The sequence below is a fragment of the Astatotilapia calliptera genome, chromosome 7 (assembly GCF_964374335.1).
Source record: "Astatotilapia calliptera chromosome 7, fAstCal68.1, whole genome shotgun sequence".
NCBI classification, from domain to species: domain Eukaryota; kingdom Metazoa; phylum Chordata; class Actinopteri; order Cichliformes; family Cichlidae; genus Astatotilapia; species Astatotilapia calliptera.
The window spans coordinates 14,356,005-14,373,963 of record NC_137428.1 but is presented as its reverse complement, the minus strand read 5'-3'; the positions used below and the strand labels follow the sequence as shown (position 1 = coordinate 14,373,963).

General features: G+C 40.3%; 1 protein-coding gene and 1 long non-coding RNA gene across 4 annotated transcripts; both read left to right on the top strand.

Moving 5' to 3' along the window:
• Positions 1-37: 37 nt before the first annotated feature.
• Positions 38-15,520, top strand: lin54 (lin-54 DREAM MuvB core complex component). 3 transcript variants are annotated; one of them, XM_026173118.2, is made up of 14 exons: positions 38-174; positions 2,111-2,883; positions 4,500-4,611; positions 4,754-4,884; positions 7,736-7,891; positions 9,773-9,965; positions 10,061-10,134; positions 10,219-10,416; positions 11,342-11,433; positions 11,613-11,684; positions 12,971-13,073; positions 13,165-13,302; positions 13,400-13,602; positions 14,447-15,520. In XM_026173118.2, exons 2-14 carry the CDS (start codon positions 2,140-2,142, stop codon positions 14,646-14,648), a joined length of 2,418 nt encoding a protein of 805 aa, XP_026028903.2. In that variant the 5' UTR covers positions 38-174; positions 2,111-2,139; the 3' UTR covers positions 14,649-15,520. The 3 variants fall into 3 exon arrangements, with proteins under 3 accessions (XP_026028903.2, XP_080160249.1, XP_026028904.2); XM_080304123.1 differs by lacking the exon at positions 38-174 and adding an exon at positions 1,383-1,404; XM_026173119.2 differs by lacking the exon at positions 38-174 and adding an exon at positions 1,467-1,604.
• Positions 15,521-16,688: 1,168 nt separating this feature from the next.
• On the top strand, positions 16,689-17,811 carry LOC113027287 (uncharacterized). Its single transcript, XR_003273015.2, has 3 exons — positions 16,689-16,958; positions 17,422-17,475; positions 17,687-17,811. It is a non-coding gene; the product is annotated as an uncharacterized LOC113027287 (long non-coding RNA).
• Positions 17,812-17,959: the final 148 nt, after the last annotated feature.

The following is a 17,959-nucleotide window of genomic DNA, read 5'->3' as shown; positions in this document are numbered from 1 at the left end:
ATAATGCAATTGTGCTGTAGCTTTAAGTGTTACGTCAGTGTTTCGTATCGCATGGAGGGCGTGGCCGGCCTGTGAAATGTCAGGGAGGAATGGCGCTCGGCGCGGTATTTTGAACAATCGTCTTTTCCTTTCCTCCCTTTTATCTGGAAACGCTGCTTAGCTTAAAAAATTGGGGTAAGCATGACTATGCAATGGCCCTTTCTAGGATTTAACACACTATATTCAACATAAAGACTCACATTAAAGAATGTATTCAATGTTGAGATATAATGTTGTGCTAGCTAGCTCGGGTTAGCAAGCTCTGCAAGTTTGCTAGTACAGTTGTTCTGCCCGCTGGGCTGTCTAGATGAGACTGCTGTTGCTGTCTTTGATGATAACGATATTTAAGGATACACTCTGGTGAAAAAGCAGCATAATATTCCCAGGATTTGGTTTGGCAGAGTATTTTCAGCGCTGAAGGAAAGTTTCTCGTGCACAAAACTGGGACTTTAATAACATGGTGTAAATATCATGTGAGCCGGCCGCTAAGTTTACTTACTGCAACGGCAAATGAAAAGTAAAAGCTAAGTTAGCTGCACATCGAGTTGTTTTGACATACTGGCGAAACGTCTAAAGGATCATAGATATTTTTATATGTATGTAAAATATTAGAAGGCATAAGTCAGCAGTTGCATTTGCTGTTTGTTGGTTTCATATTACTTTAGCTGTTGACCCCGTAACATTCTTGGAATTTACGCTTTTCTGGTACTATAACTCAGTCAAAATATGACTTTCTTGAGGTTAAACTAAAACATCACTTTGAACTGGTTAGGCCACGCTAACTCCAGCCCTAAAACACAGACTGTAAATGCTGTTAAGGAGATCTATAATAGCAATCGCAATAATTGCATTGTGGAATTAAAATGATGTATTTCCTCCTATGTCAAGTGACAGGAGAAATTATTGAAAGCAAGCATTGTTTACGTTGTCAGAGTCTGCAGAGTTTTGTTGTTGTTATTTGTGGGTTGTTTTTTTTTATTCGCTAGCAGCACCCTGTTAACATCAAGTCTTATCTTGATTGTTTAGTTATGCTTGTTTTGCAGTGAACTGTCAGTGTAAGTGTCTCTGCTTGTTACCAATATTTATAAACGCTTCCCCTCAGCATAGCTTAGCGTTAGCCGGGCAGCTAACTAAGCTGATGACGAGGTAAAAATGGCGGATCTTTCGAAATCCAACCCCGGCCTGAAATAGTAACGCAGCCAGCAAAACAGCTTGTCGCTTTTTTTCTCTCGCTCTTTGCCCCAGTCAGGACCACTTCTGGGCATTTATAAAATAAACGAGTGCAACTCAGCACAGTTTTCTTTTGATGGCTTTCACCTGGGGACGTGAAGAGATTCAGCTCAGTCAGCTCTGCGTGTGAATGTGGTATGGAGTGGGTAGGGTTCATATGTGCGTTTCGGTGGCTTAATGTTGAGTAGAGTGCAGCAGGACAAAGATACGGCAGAGATGATCGTTGCGGCCTAGCATCAGCTGTCTGCTTCAGTCAAAATCAGCACAAGTCAAACGTTACTCATTCCCACCTCCTTATTTATTACATCTCACGTAATTACTGAAGTCATTTACAGGTAAAGTTATGACAATCTGGCACTTCTACTGCACCTACATGGCTAGCTCGCTAGCTTGAACTATCTTGCTCTATATTCTCAGCACAGCTTTTAGCTGTCTGTCTGTATTATAATCCAGTTATGTATATTGTATAAATGAGTAGAGGAATACATTTTTTTAATGAATTGCAAACACTGACTGCAATTAAATGCAACAGCTCTCTAAAACGATGAATGTATATCCTCAGAATTTTAAAATTGTATTATCTTTGTCTGTCTCTCCCTGTTCATGGTGTATCTAGTGCAGTAAATGTAAGCTTCTAGGTCTTTCAAATAATATAAAAGTGATCAAATACAACAGAAAACCCTCCTGCCTAATATAATAGCCAGAAAAACAGATTTGACCTGCTGGAGTTTGAACATGTGTGCCTGTATTATAAGTTAAACTGACAGTGGTGTTAATGTAGTGGCTTACTAGTGTTTGTGATGTATTTTGCAATGACAATTAAATTGTATTGGTTTTTCAGGATTAACAGAAAGCTGAGAGTTTGCAAGCATGGATGTAGTGTCACCAGAGCTCAACAGCCTCCTCCCAGATGAGATCATGGATACTGAGGATATAGAGGATGTTCCTCACTCTCAACCTGGCACCACTGCAGTCCACTCAGAGCCCAGTGATGATGCATCGGTCCCAATGGAAACTGATACACCCGTGGCTTCAGAGAACGTGAGCCTCTGTTCAGATGCCGTTTTAACCGAACCCACTAAGGCTATGACCACCTCCACGGCCACAGACTCCATGCTTAGTGCCAGCCCCAGAAGTCCGCCTCCTGTCTCAAATTCCAGCACATCGTCTCCTCTTCTTACCATCAAACCAGCCTTGGCTACTTCGACAACCACAACCAAAACCACAGACAGTGTTACTGGAACTAGTGTGACTACAAGTGGATTACAGAAGCTCACAACTCCATTTACAATCTCTCCTGCAAATCGCCAGATTATTCTCAATAAGGTGGCTTCTCAAGCCTCAGAAGCAGCAAAGTCTGCAGGTAATCCACCCCAGGTCATCAAGCAGGATGGACAGAAACTTTTGGTTACAGCTATAGGAAAATCGGGGCAGCCTATAGTGCTTCAGTTACCCCACACAGGCAGCAAGCCTGGCATTTCACAGACTGCCGGAGACACCAAGTCTCAAGCGCCGCAGTTTAAAGTGGTGACTATAGGTGGGAGGTCAGACCTGAAGCCAGTGGTGGGCAACCAGGTGACCACATTACAGACCCAGCAGCTGAAGACTGTCCAGGTAACAATAACCTTTTGTATTATTAATACATTTTTACAAAAATATTGCTTGTCATGTTCCACATGTTACTGTTAAATTAAACATAATTACTACTGTAAATGATTGCCTCAATATTAATTGAACATACTGTGTACAAAGTTTTTCAAGTTATTAGATAAGATCTGCTTTGACCTTGATCTAGGCTGCCAGTAAATGTAAGCTAACAACAGTGTACTGACTAAGTACAGTTTGGTGTTTCAGAGAAGATGGAGTGGGACTGTGTCTCAGTAACCACTAGAACCACTAGGAATCTAGTGTGGAACTATAACGCGCAGAGCTCAATTAAATGTTATTTATACAATTCCAGTCACCTCAAGGGACTTTCTATTGCAAGTTAAAGGCTTCTACAGCATTAGTGAGAGAATCCTGATGACATGATGATCACTTAGCACATGACAATGGTAAAGTAGAAAGTCTTTTTCTGAATAGAAAGAACCTGCTGGTAGAACCAGGCTCATGGAAAGCCTAATATGGGCTTTGACTGGTTGGGAGATGAAGGGAAGAGAAGATTAAAAAAAAAAAGGAGCATAGAGAGAGAACCACTTTGGTGAAGATTAAGAGGTTCATCCATGTAGTTTGAATGTGGAATGTAAAGATTCCTTGGTGTTTAGATTTGTAATTTCAGGGTATTTTTTGTTAGGATCTGGTTAAAACCTCTTGGCAGGGGGTGGGAGTTGTCTGACTCATAAAGTACAGACGTAACAGGTTTACATTACAGGTTACAAACAAATTGGTAAATCTCCCCATTCAACTGTTCTTCGTCTGTCTGGACGTTGTTTAAATGAGCAGTTCTCATATTTGGATTAAAAATTGTTACGAGTGACTGTTTCACTCTGTGTATAAGGGGTAGAGCAAGCATATACACTTGGGCATGTTTGTTTGGGAGTTTTTATCCTCTTAAATAATTAAAAAATTTGTAGGGAAACAAGCACACTCACACTCAGGGTTTAGATGAACATTATTAGTGCGCTATTTATTTAAGAACTGAAGTCAGATCATCTTAACAAGCATAAAAATAATATTTTTGTTTAAAATCATAGTTCAGAAGAGAAGGAAATGTATATCCTCTTTTTATCCTACATGTAGGAGAATGATTGCAATAATTTACCCCCAGTAAGATATTCAGATTTAAATATGTTTTTTTTTTTAAAAAGCCACCGATGTTGCTGTGAAATGAATACCTCAGCTGGCCTGTCTGGCTGCATAAAGTCATGTTGCAGAAGTGCTGACATTGTGTGTACATTGGAAAAAAAAAGTGTCATAATTTCACAGTTGCTATATCAGAGCACTGACAAAGAATTGTCTTAATACTGCACATTGACCAGCTCAGTATGTAATCTTACAATATCACTGATGACCTTTTTCCCTACGAATATAAATTCAGTTATCACCCTCATAAATCCAGTATCAATTAAGTTGTACAACTAGAGCTCAGGTATCAACATCAGTATCAGTAAATGAAAATGCAACAGAACTGACCAAGCTAGGACACGCCAGTAGTCGTCATCTGCAGAAAGAGGCAATGTTTGGATATTGAATGAATACGTTTAAACATTTCTGGCTAATTGTCTTTTCAGATTGCCAAGAAGACACCAGCATCCTCAGCTGCACCGATCAAGTTTATCATCACAAAAACTGTTAACAGCAAAGGTATAAGTGCCCAGACATCAATGCCTCCTGTGATCACAGGTAAGTCTAAGTAATAACTTTTTGAGGCTATTTTGTTGTTTCAGTTTTTAAATAATTATCAAACCACATAGTTTATTGCTGTTTGTTTTCTAATTATGTTGTAATTAGCTTTGTCATTAAACCTTGCACTGTCTGTTCATAGGACGGGTTCTGACCCAGAGTTCACCAGTGATGCCCCCGAGGACCATTACTCTCTCTGAGCCCCACAACACTAATTTACAAAGTATCCCTGGCAAAAAGATTGCCATTTCCCCTCTCAAGACTCCCAGCAAGGTGATATTATATTTTTCTATATTTACTTTAACTGAATATGATCAAGTGGCTAGAGACTAAAACTAATAAGTCTATAGTTTAATTGTCACATAATTACAACCTGTTACTGCAGGTAAAGCACGAGTGTAATAAATCACCTCGAAACCCCCTGCAATGTTTACTCAAAAATGTTTGGAATCACAATGATATAATAATGGTACTTTGATCAGAGAAGGATGTTTGCTAGCCATTCTTCTTTAAGGGCTTATCTGTTTACCCTCAGTTCAATTGAGAACCAAAGACCTTAGTGTAAAACACTTTTCAAAATATTAAAACATTTAATAACACTTTGAAAACACATCAGATCTTAACTGGAAAAAAAATCATGCTGAAGACCCACTGTCAGACCAGGTAGAGAGTATTTTGTATGGGCCCCTACATGCTTGCATTCATGACTGACAACATTGAGGAATTAACCATAATGAGACGATAGATGGTATACTGGTTGATATCATCTTAGATGTGAACCAGTGCATCACTGAGCTCCTGGAAAGGAGGCAACATCGGATGGACAGAAACGTGATGTCCCAGAGATGCTCTGTTGATTTCAGGCGAGGATGGGGTCTAGTTAATGGTATCAGGGTATTGTCTGACAGTGGGTCTGGGGATTTTCTCCCAGTATGTAGTCACACTCAGGGTGTGATGCCTAGCCTGTAGAGGTTTGTGCGTCCCTCCATTCCTTCTCAGACCATCACTGGGCCACTACCAAACTATGCTGAATGATGTTATTGGCAGCACAATGTTCTCCATGGCTTCTCCAGACCCTTTCACATCTGTCACATGAGCTCAGGGTGTTCTCACCTGTGAAAAGCACAGGATGCCAGTGCTGGACCTGCCAATTCTGGTATTCTATGGTAGTCGGGCTTCATGATGCCAGGCAGAGAGCACAGAGGCAGAGTAACTGCCTGTCAGTGGCCTCCATCCAATTTGGTTGCACATGTGACCTAATTTCTCAATGGTGCAACTTAAAAAAAATCATAGGTCACACCGGTATGACCAGCCGTTTGAGTGGGGGGGGGGGAGTCTTTGCAACTCTGAAAGCCTTCGTGTGGTCAACAACAGACATGTTATGCCCATATCGTGGTCTAAACCAATTAGAGAGAGAGATACTCAGTTAGAGGCGGGACCTCTCTGATTGGCCGTGGTCCAGATATTCCTGTAGGCCTACGTTTGAAAGTGCAGGCAGATAGAGAGAGAGAGAGAGAGGTGCGTAGCCTAGGCCTGATAGTGGATGTAGCTGTGGGTAATGAGAAAAGATAAAAAGATAACTTTTTTGTTAAGTTAAGGCCTGATCTGTTGAAATTCATAGCCAGTGCTCTGACAACCTCTCAGGTTACGTCTAACACTGGTCCAGAGACGGCATCGACCTCTGAGCCAGAGCACACTGAAAGTAAAAGGGGGAAAGTGCATACATTTCGAAGAGAGTGGCTTGACCAGTTTTCCTGGCTAAGATACAGTAAAGCTGCCAACATTATGCACTGCATTTACTGTCGTGCGTGTAGAAAGACCATGCCCGGCAATACTGCATTTGTGACTGGTGCAAATACATTTCGAATTGAAACGCTGAAAAAGCACAGTGTATCTAGAAAACACATTATATGACACAATATAAATGCACTGCCCAAGTGTCCCCTCTCTCCACTGCCTTTCAGCGGCAGGCAGCAGCAAACAGGTCATCAGAGGAGGCCAAATGATGATTAAGTTTAACAGTGCCTACAATATTGCAAAGAAGAATTTCCATTCTCTAAGTTGAAGTCCGAAATAATTCTTCACAAGAAAAATGGCTTGAACGTCAACTCCACATACAGTAATGATGTCACGTGCGCCCAGTTTTTGTGAACCTAACTTTTGTGCTGATGCACAGGCGCACCAATGCAACCATGGCGAAAAGTTAGTCTAGAGCCCTGGGGTATTATCGTCACCCTACTGGGCAGGGGGGTGGCATGGACACCTACATTTGTGAATGGGATAACGTAGACACTTCAAGTTAATACTATAGGTGTATGTACTAAAAATCTCAGAAGAGTTCAAATCTCAGTGACTTTGACCTTAAGGTCAAAGGTGAAGTTTTATGAAAATCTTGTGACTGCGTAAACTGGAGAATAAAATTACGTAGAATTTTGAAATTGATCCCATAGGTGTGTCTGCTAGGAAGCTGAGAGGTAGCGTTGGTGGTTGGGCCGATACTGTTGTTTAAAATAACAATTTGATTGTCTTTGTTTTTTGGAAATGTAGTTATTAAAAATGCAGTAGATGTATTCACACTCTTTGAATATTTAGACAGCCCACAACGGATTGATGTGTCACAGTACATAAACATCAGCCTCTGGCACTAGTAATCATCATCGTATTTGCAGACAGGAGTTTATATTATATTATATTATATTATATTATATTATATTATATTATATTATATTATATTATATTATATTATATTATATTATATTATATTATATTTAGTGCTGTCAGTGTTAATCTCGTTAAAATGACGAGTTATCACGAATCGCCCTGTGCGTGGGGCTGGACGGCGTTAACGAGCTAACCGTGCTCACGCATTGATGCTGTGTAGCCCCACGCACAGAGCGATTCATGAGATTAACACTGACAGCACTAATTATATTAGATATTTCTTTCACTCCTACTAATTAATGAATATGTATACATAGTGTTTGCAATTGACTTGTTATAGAATGTTGGTTTATGTGACATTCCTGTTACCATACGTAATGGCAGCTATATTGCCATCCAACTCGGGTCTTTGTTTAATCAGGTGAAATTTTCACAGCTCATGCCGCTTGTCTGTTCCTGCCAGGTGACTGTGGTGTCTGTGGCTTCCCCGACCTCCGGTGCTTCTCAGAAGTCTGTAGCACTGCCTGTGAATGTAGCACTTGGCCAGCAGATCCTGACAGTCCAGCAGTCAACATCTGTATCTCCAGTCAAGGTGGCCACTAGCCAATCAACAACGCAGGTAACATGAAAGCACAGAACAGTCAGTTGTAGTTGATACCATTTGATCTGAGGGGAGAAAAGGAATTAAAAAACAAAACAAAAACGTATTCACCTTGTTTGTGCATAAGTGTCATTTCAGCTCCGTATGAGAGTCAAGGAGTTGCAGCATACTGCTGTGATGTGCAGTCATGCTATTTTCCTCCTCTCTTCTTTCTTGCTCTTGAGTGCACCTCATTTTACTGCTACACACAAACAGGCCGCATTTAGGATTGAGCTGACAGGAAGCAGGTGAAGACGGAGACAACTCACTGTTACTGCAAGTGCAGTTTTACAAAAACAGAACAAAACCTCCCAAACTTCCAAATAAGCATTACACTGATGAATGAAAACAAACATGGAGCAAACATGCAGTTAAAAGCTGTGGAAAGATAAAAATAGAGTGAAATGGCTTCTTCTGTGCTATGTTAGCTCTTGAAATAATAATTGCTGCTGTGTAGTGAACACAGAAAGGAAGTGAATAGATTTAATCACTTATATCCGATCCAACCTTTTTGGGTCAAAATGGAGGAAATCCGTTCCAAATATCAGATTGATACATCTGCAGTTGGTGGGATTGTTGTTTATAGTCTGACACAGTTTGTAGTAAACAGACTGCTCATTACTCAAAATGACTGGCTCAGTTGTGCACTGCATGCTTTGATTTAAAAAAAAAAATTTTCTCTCAAATTTGTACCATTATGGAAATATTTCACTTTTTCTGGTAATAAAGTTCCATCTGTGAATCTCCACCTTATCGTGGTAGAGCAGCGGTCCCCAACCTTTTTTGCGCCACGGACCGGTTTATGCCCGACAATATTTTCACTGACCGGCCTTTAAGGTGTCGTGGATAAATACAACAAAATAGAACTAGTACCGGTACCGAAAAAAAGATTTATTCATAACACACGTGAAAAGACCCAGGAAAACCGAGTTAACGATAAAAACGATAACAAAATAACGCTGAAAACTGATTAAAAACCCTGAAAACCATACATTTCACACCTGAGCCTCAACTCTCGCGGCCCGGTACCAAACGACTCACGGACCGGTACCTGTCCGAGGCCCGGGGGTTGGGAACCGGTGTGGTAGAGGATTCGCGTGGCCCAGGGATCCCAGCAGCTATGTTATTGGGTGGTCTTTCGCCCCCTGGCAGGATCTCCCAAGGCAAATTGGTCCTGGGTGAGGGACCAGACAACGGGCAATTCAAAAACCCCTATGAGTGAAACTGAGGAGGGTGCCCGAGAGCGAGCGCCTGTACATTGGAGTCCGGTTTTTCCCACTGCAATTTCTAGAGAAACTGAATTTTCTTCTTTGTATATAAAACAATAAGTTGTGCAGTTGTTTTTGTTCAACTGTCTGCATTGCTAAAGCCATGGCCATCTGATGCAGAAAAGGCAGGACAGACCGTGTCATGTTTATCTCAGTGCACTATGTGGGGCACCAATGATGATGACTTACTTCGCATGTAAATTTTACCTCCATAGCAATATACATTTTTGCCAGAAATAAAATGGTTGTGTAAGATTGTTTCCAAGCAGATAGAAAGATAATTAATACTCAAAACAATTAAATGTTTTCATGTGACCACCTGCCCCAACTATGATATAAGATTGTTTTTATGCATTTTACATGTATAACAATAGATCAGCATTTGGGGAGCTTAATCCTGGCCTGCAAAAAAGAAACTGAAGTGCACTTTGAAGATTGTATTGCCAGTAAAACGGGCAGATCTTAACAAACTGTTTTCAGGATGAGGTTCTTTAGGTTTTGTTGTTGTTGTTGTTTGTTTTGTTTTGTTTTTAAATTTTCTCTTCTATTACTGGCTTCAGTCTGTTTCTCCGTTTGATGTGAATGTTTTCAGAACATTAAACCTGTGGCTGTTGGAGGAGTGGGAGGTTCCCAGTTTAAAACAATCATACCCCTGGCCACCCAGCCCAACGTGCAGCAGATCCAGGTGCCTGGCAGCAGGTTCCACTACGTTCGCCTCGTCACAGCAACGACAGCGAGCAGCACAGGACAGCCCAGTGGTCCCAGTACCAGCTCTATACAGACAGGTGACCTATGAACTTGTTTTGTTTCCTCTGCTAACAAATACAGGCAGCACTTAGTAATTGCGCTGTACCAACTCGTGATGGTGCTTATCCCACAGCTAAACCTATGGTGGTCAGTACAGCAGCGGTCAGGATGTCTGTCCCAGTTGTCCCAGCACAGACCATGAAACAGGTAACCTGGGTATCCAAGTTCATTCAAAGAGAACTTTCTCTGAAATGTCCCTTGAGCTGCATTCATGGTTTTTATTCCCCGTAGGTGGCACCTAAGCCCTTAACATCAGGACCACAAGTAGTAACCACCACTCAGACTCAGCAACGTTTGATCATGCCTGCGACTCCACTACCCCAAATCCAGCCCAACTTCACCAACCTCCCTCCAGGCACCGTCCTGACACCAGCTCCAGGAGGAGGGAATGTGGGTTACGCGGTTGTGCCAGCACAATATGTCACACAGGTTAGCGAATTATCTTTGTGTGCTTTTTGGTTTGACGGTTTTTTGTTTTTTTTTTTTGTTTTTTATAATTCAAGTATTTATTAGATTTTGCATTTTATAACAGCAAATACAGAGATGCAGCAACCAAAAGCAAGAAGCAAACAAACAAAAACAAACAAACAATTTTTTTTAAAATAAATAAATAAAAACAAAAAACCCCCACAACAAAACAAAACAAGTGAGGTTTTAACATATGTTGTATTAAGCTCAAATGTCCAAGTCAGGTAGACATGTAGGTGCAAAAATTGTCCCACTGTTCCAGCGCAGCTTCCGTCACATGATGTATTTTTCCCAGCATCTTTTCGCATGCAACATTCCCAATCATTCTGTCTTTCCACATTTTAAGCGTTGGAGTATGGGAGTCCTTCCAGTGTTCCAAAATGACACGGGTACATGTTACCAATGCAGTACTTAACACTCTAAACTGGTGTTTATTTAATTGCAGCACCTCTCCTTTGTCTCCTAGTAAACATAATTTAGGTGATCTGGGTAGGTTACAAAGTGTCCACCCCTGCAAATAATTCAGTACAGTGTTCCAAACTGGAAAAACCAGCGGGCATTCCCAGAGTACATGTATCAGAGTACCTTTGGCTTGTTGGCATTTCCAACACAAGTCATCTCTACCAATCCCCATTCTATACAGCCTTGAAGGAGTATAATAGTATCTGTTAAGAATTTTGTATTGAATAAATTTCCCCCTGGCTTCCCTAATGTATAATCCATTGTTTGACAATATAGAATCCCATGTACCTTCATCCATTGTACGCCCTGGTTTGAAGGGTTTTTTTGTTTTGTTTTGGGTTTTGTTTTTTTGTTTTTTGTTTTTAAAAGATTGATTTCCTTTTCCTGAGTGAGTTTCAATATCGTGTTTCTGCTTTTCTCATAGATCCAGCAGCCACCATTTGTGACACTTGCCAGCAGCTCTAGTTTTTCTGCATCCACTGGTATCCAGACTCAGGCCAGATTGCCTCTTAATGGGTAAGAAATGGTAGAAGCCATCTTACTATGACTTTTGTTTTTATATATATTGCATTGAAAGACCAACTAAATGATATCTGTTCTATTTAAAAAGATGTTTACCAAAATATTAAAGTGATTTTCTTCATTTGTTCTCGTGACTGTCTATAGTTTAATCTAATTAATGTTCATTGGTTCAGTTTGTCAGCAGCAGAAACAACCTCAAGACCAAGAAAACCATGTAACTGTACCAAGTCACAGTGCCTCAAACTGTAAGTGTAACGGTCACTGATAATGTTTATCCATTGGATAAATCTGTCCAGGTGTAGCTCAATAATTAATACATGTTTGTATACAAACTATATGTTTGTAATTTCAGCTGAATATTTTGTAAAGTCATCTGTGACATTATATTTTAGCTTTTTGTCTCTGAGTCAGAAAGAAGAAACCAAGTTCCTGTTTACGCTCCATAAATATTGATGCATATTTTTAATATTGTAAATATTTTTTTGCTCATCTGGCAGAGGGACAAGTCTCTTTCTTAAAAAACATTAAGACAAAAGTTCAGTGGACTTGAGCTTAATTTGATTTGTTGGTCAAAGTAGGGCTGGGTTTTTATTAATGAACCTGTAGAAGGATTATCAGTTGCCTGCAGCTGCCTTTGTCTCCAGATTGCTCAGGTTCTCTAACCTGGTATGCTTTCAGTATTTGTGACAGTTGGCTTTCTGCGTTGGCTCTCTCTTGTCTGCTTCCAGCTGCTGTGTAGGTCTCCTGAGGCTCACAAGCCCACTGCCACTTGCGGCTAGCTGTGTCCTTACCTGCACCCACAGCCGTCTTACAGTGGAGGCCAAAGGCTGGCAGGGAATCATGTGTGCCCTTGCAAAATGAGATTTATGGTCATAAACACCCCATGGTGTTTTTAACCCTCATTGTATTTAAAGTTCAATAAAATCTCAGTTCAGTGACTTTATTATGTTTACTTTAAGGAATAATCATTGTTAATAATATAGATAACAGTAATCAGTATTATTATGTTTGCACTAATCTAGCAGCTTGCAGTCATATTAATCTCATACAAATGCCTGGGTAAAACTCTAAATTCATGACCTTTATTTCCAGGAGGTCAAAGAACAACTTTGCTATGAAATCGCCATGGTAAATGATAAATGGACTGGTATTCATGGTTTTTATAAGTGCTTTATACAACATGCCTAATTCACCCTTTCACACAAGCACTTCTTTCTACACCTAAGTGCTCTCTGATGTGTTTCTTATTAACACTTGGAGCATAACTTGGGGTTCAGTATCTTGCCTAAGGATACTTTGGCATGCAGACTGGAGCAGCAAGAGATTTAACAAACAAACTTCCAATTAGCTGACCTGCTTAGCTGGTAATGGCTAGTTTAAAAAAAATCCTAATACAGTATTATTTTGCGGTGGAAACCATTTTTCCTTTTTATCAGAGTTTAGGAAGCACTGAGAGACTTAATGTTGCTGAATCAAATTACAGTTGACATGGTTTTATTAAATGGTGGGTTTTTTGTTTGCCTTCCTATAGCTACTGTGACTGTTTTGCAAATGGAGAGTTCTGCAATAACTGTAACTGCAATAACTGCTTCAATAACCTGGAACATGAAACTGAACGTCTCAAAGCTATAAAGGTGAGGCAGAAGTCCACTTTCTGAATTCTGTTTTTGGGCTGAACTGCATCCTGTTTGACTCATAAATTGCTGCACAAACATGTTTTCACAGACTTGTCTGGACCGAAACCCAGAGGCCTTTAAACCTAAAATTGGTAAAGGCAAGGAGGGAGAGTCGGACCGTCGACACAGCAAGGGCTGCAACTGCAAACGCTCAGGCTGCCTGAAGAACTACTGCGAGTGCTACGAGGTAAGCTCTCCAGTTTTCTTTTTTTACAGATGGCGTCACCTCCATTCATTCGTCTCTTATTGGCATTTATTTCCTTCATTTTTGTTTCTCTTCACAGGCGAAGATCATGTGTTCGTCCATTTGTAAATGCATCGGCTGCAAAAACTTTGAGGAGAGCCCGGAGAGGAAGACGCTAATGCATTTGGCAGATGCAGCAGAAGTGAGAGTTCAGCAGCAAACGGCAGCCAAGACCAAACTATCCTCACAGATCTCAGATTTGCTCATGCGGACGACGCCTGTGATTTCAAGTGGAAGTGGCAGGTACCTGAAACACAGTTCACACATTTTTCAACATAAAATCAAATCTGCAAAGAGCTTCTTTTACAGTAAGCATATGATATGTACTTTTGTAGAATCTTTAGCTTTAGCTAAAGTGTTGCACAAGTAAGGGCTGCAGGAGATTGACTGACAGATTGATACAGCATCTGCAGTGATGCGGACACAGTACCGCAAGAATTAGAAATGATCTTCCAGTGAAGGGTGGCTGGACACTCCTTTAGAGAGAGGGTGAGGAGCTCAGTCATTTGGGAGGGACTGGAGTTGCATCTTTTGATGGCTTAAGAAGGCCTTTATGTCACCCTGAAAGAGGTGTCCAGGAAGAGGGAGGTTTGGGTGAATCTGGATCCTGATACTCAGGAGAGATGAGTGAATAAAGCACTTATCTTTTATTTTATTTCAACAATAATGGCTACATCCCAGATACATTGTAAGGAAGTCTTCTTTTCTTGCAAGGACCAACTAATGTCTAGGCATGCACCCTGGGCACCAAACCAATACCAGTGTTAAATTAATAAGCTGTATAGAAGAAGACACTCAGAATCTCTGTCATCTGCAATGCAACATCAAATTTGACCTAAACTACCTAAACTTTAAAACTTTAAGTAGAGACGTACGCGCTTTCAGAAACGGTGCAAAATGTGTGTGTTTCCTGTACAAGCTGCAGGAGTTGTCAGCACATCTATATGAAGCTATGGAGGGGGTCATTAAAACTCACTTGTGTCTGATTGACATGGAGTCTCCACGATCCATCTGCTTACTACTGCTGAGACCAGATAATGATGGCTTTGTTGTCAATACTCAGACTTTTATTTTGCTTTTCCCCCAGGCTCCCGTATACGTTTGTAACAAAGGAAGTGCTTGAAGCAACATGCGAGTGTCTGCTGGAGCAGGCCAAAAAAGCAGAACAGACTCACCAGCCTCAAGTTGAGGCAGAGAGGATGATTCTGGAGGAGTTTGGACACTGCCTCATGAGGATAATCAGCTCGGCAGGGAAAGCCAAATCAGACTGTGCCTCCATCAACTGCTAGGCCGAGGCCTGTAAAGGCTCTCCACCCTTAACCCTCCTACCAGCTGTGGAGGCTAAGAGAATGGATTACTTTTTGCACTCTGTCCTAGACCCCAGGGTTTCTGGCCTGCAGGGAAACAGGTTGTCTCCTTCATCAAAAGGCAGAACAATGAACTGAAGGCAGGCAGATCCCACCCCCACCCCCCTGCCTTAGCCAAGCTGAGGCCAGCTGGAATAATAAAAAACATGGAGCAGTTGTTTGCACTGTTCACCTATGCTAACAGAAGGAGAAATGGACTGACTTTGAAGACGTTACCATACTTGTCCACCTGAGTGTGATGCACACAAATGACTGAACAGGAATACAAATGTTCTTTCACTTGATTTTCTTTTTTTTTTCTTCCCCCCCCCAAAATTTCCCTTCCAAACCTCTATCAAATGTTTCCTTCACATTTGCTCTTCCATTTCACTCTGGGGTTTTTTAGGTTTGTTTTGAGGTTTAAAAAAATGCCTGTAATTTTATGTAATCCGTATATTTGTGCTTTCAGTAGACAAAAAAAGAATATGTATCTTTTGATATTTATTTTCACAGGTATTTGTAATCATTGTCAGCGCTAATATTGTGTGGCTTCAAATGCTACAACATGTTAATTATTAACCAAGGCTAGGCTAAATTGTTTTAATGAGAAATAAGTAGATGCAATCTTTGGTTTTATCCTAAATCCAAATGTAAGATGAATACACACACCACACACACACACACACACACACACACACACACACAGTACAGAATAGTTGTAACTTGGTTACACTGACAGAGGTTCACATTTTTCCTGGTGCTGTTTTGTTTTCTTAGTTACATGCTTACTGTACATTAAAGACCAATTACACCCACGTGACTTGTTTAGTGTTCTTTCAGATATCTGGACACGATAGCCTGAGTGTTAGTGTTTTCCAGCCCTGTCCACACCTGTGTACCTTTAGACCCTCTGTCTCAGTTTTAGTCTGGCCTAAGCTATAAAGCTGAGACTTGTGAACAAGTGCTGGAAGAGCTGCTTGTTGTGCTTTTAAGTAAACAAATGTGGGCAAAGCTTCTTTTTATGTTTGTTTGTTTTTTTTTCTATTTAGGTTATAAACTTCAAACAGAAAAGTTATTCATGGAGTTCCACGGGAGCACTGTCCCAGTACTGTCAATGAAGCTAGATGACACAAATCAATTAAAATACAGGACACTCTGAGAAACAAGTGTTGTAAAACCCATTTAAAAAGCATTCAGCTGATCCAAAACACTATATCAAGTATGCTAACAGGAAAAGAGATCATATTTCTCTTATATTGTTTTCTCTTTCTTGTTCTGCCTTTGAGCACCATTACAGACCTGCTAGTTCTATTATTTTTCATTAGTTCTCTCATGTACACACTCATATACAGACATGATATATCTGTCAGCATACATTCAAGTAATCACTTCAGTCTGCTGAAGAAGGCTCATTAACCAAAGCATGCTACAGCATCTGCCAAACATGCTGGAGGTGGAAGCATTGCTATGGCAACTCTGTATACCTGCCATTGGAACTAAGTCACTGGTGTATATTGATTATGTGACTGCAGATAGAAGAATTCCTCACTCTCTGCTCAGACTCAGCCAAAACTGACCGGATGGAGTTTCACAGTGTAAATGGATAATTTCTTTGCAAAGAAATGGGCTGTCCTTCAAAGGATAGGTCAGTCGTCTGATCATACAGGTTACTGAAGAAAAAGGGGAAGGCAGAGAGACGTTACTGTGTGCTGTGTTTTTTAAGAAAAAGAAAAGAAGAAATGTCAATTACTTCTAGACTTCAGGCAGTTGTTGACTGCAAAAGATCTTCATGCAACTAAAGAGTCCTTAAATTTGAAATGATGTCAATTTGTCCAATAACCTTTGAACATATAAAAATAGGCAACTTTGCATAGAAATATTTGTAATTCCTAAAAAGTTAGCAGAAAATTGTTTTACAAGTCACTGAATTAAAGCTAAAAGTCTTATTATTAGGTAGACATGGTACATGCAGGTGCGATTACTGAGATAAAACAGTGCAACGTGTCGGATGTGTGAGGCAGAAAGAAAGAAGGTTGAGTAGATTTTAACTGGGTCTATTACAAATATAAAGCAACGGGGGTTATCAAGTTGTATCTCTTTATGTTGATTTTCTGTACCACTTGGTGGCGACAGTCATTGGTGGTGGCAATCCACCACTTCGTTGTTTGACCGTCGAAGAAGAAGAACAGCAAGAAGAAGACACGCAAAGAAGAAAAAGAAGCCGAAGGAGAACCATGAGTGTTGGTGTTGGCGGTCAGTATCATGGCTGGGAAAATAAGGCTCTCAGAGAAAATTAGTTTCTGAAATGCGAATTGTTATATGTACCTTAAATTGCATTATCTACACCATTCCTCTAGGTTAAATGTGTAGACGGTTTGGGGAGTTAGCTCACTTCTGAACGTGATTTGAAACGAGGTGTGCCATTGAACGTTAGCCCAACTAACCCCTCTGCACGTGTGGAGAGAGACTAGGTTGCAAACTTTGCTGGTTTGGTGAAAAAGTAAAATGTTGATCAAGAGTCGCCGCCAGCAAAATAAGCCAACATTTTCTGAAATTGGAGTAAACGCGTAAAAAAAAAATCGGCGCACATCCCATAATTGTAATTCAATTTTTTTTTTTGCAAAATACAACTGTACGATAATCGTATTTTGCAGGCAACTTATGTTCTGATTCGTGTGCTGGTTTATATAGAAACTAATTGATTTTGTTTTCACAGGTTAGCTGCAGAAAAGTTCCCTTGAAGTGAGCCACGTGTGGATGTGACTTGCATGTATGTATGTCTTCATGCCCAACAACATATTGTGAAATAAATATCCTTCCCAATGATTATACCAATCACTACCCATCTGACCCATTCATATGTCTGGGGAAGATTATACATACGCTTTCAAATGAGGGTGTTATCTTATATTTTCTTAACTAAAGTGCACCTCTACTGTTACATTTAACAGTTTATTTTATTACTCCGATTGTTTTTACAGGGTTCAACTGCTGAAATGTTTCCCCGAGTTCAGGTGATGTATTGATATAGATGCATAATGACCTGACTGCTTTGCCTTCATGTTACTTTAAATTTGTTGTCAAATAAAATCAACTTGTCAAGAAAGTTTTGTTTTGTGACATTCATTGGCTGTTGCTACTTTTTTAGTACATATATTAAAACAATGCAGAAAAATACATTGCCTCTGATTCTCTTTACTGTTAGCATTGATAGAGTCAGACGGCTAATGTTGTAGATAAACTATAGTTACTCT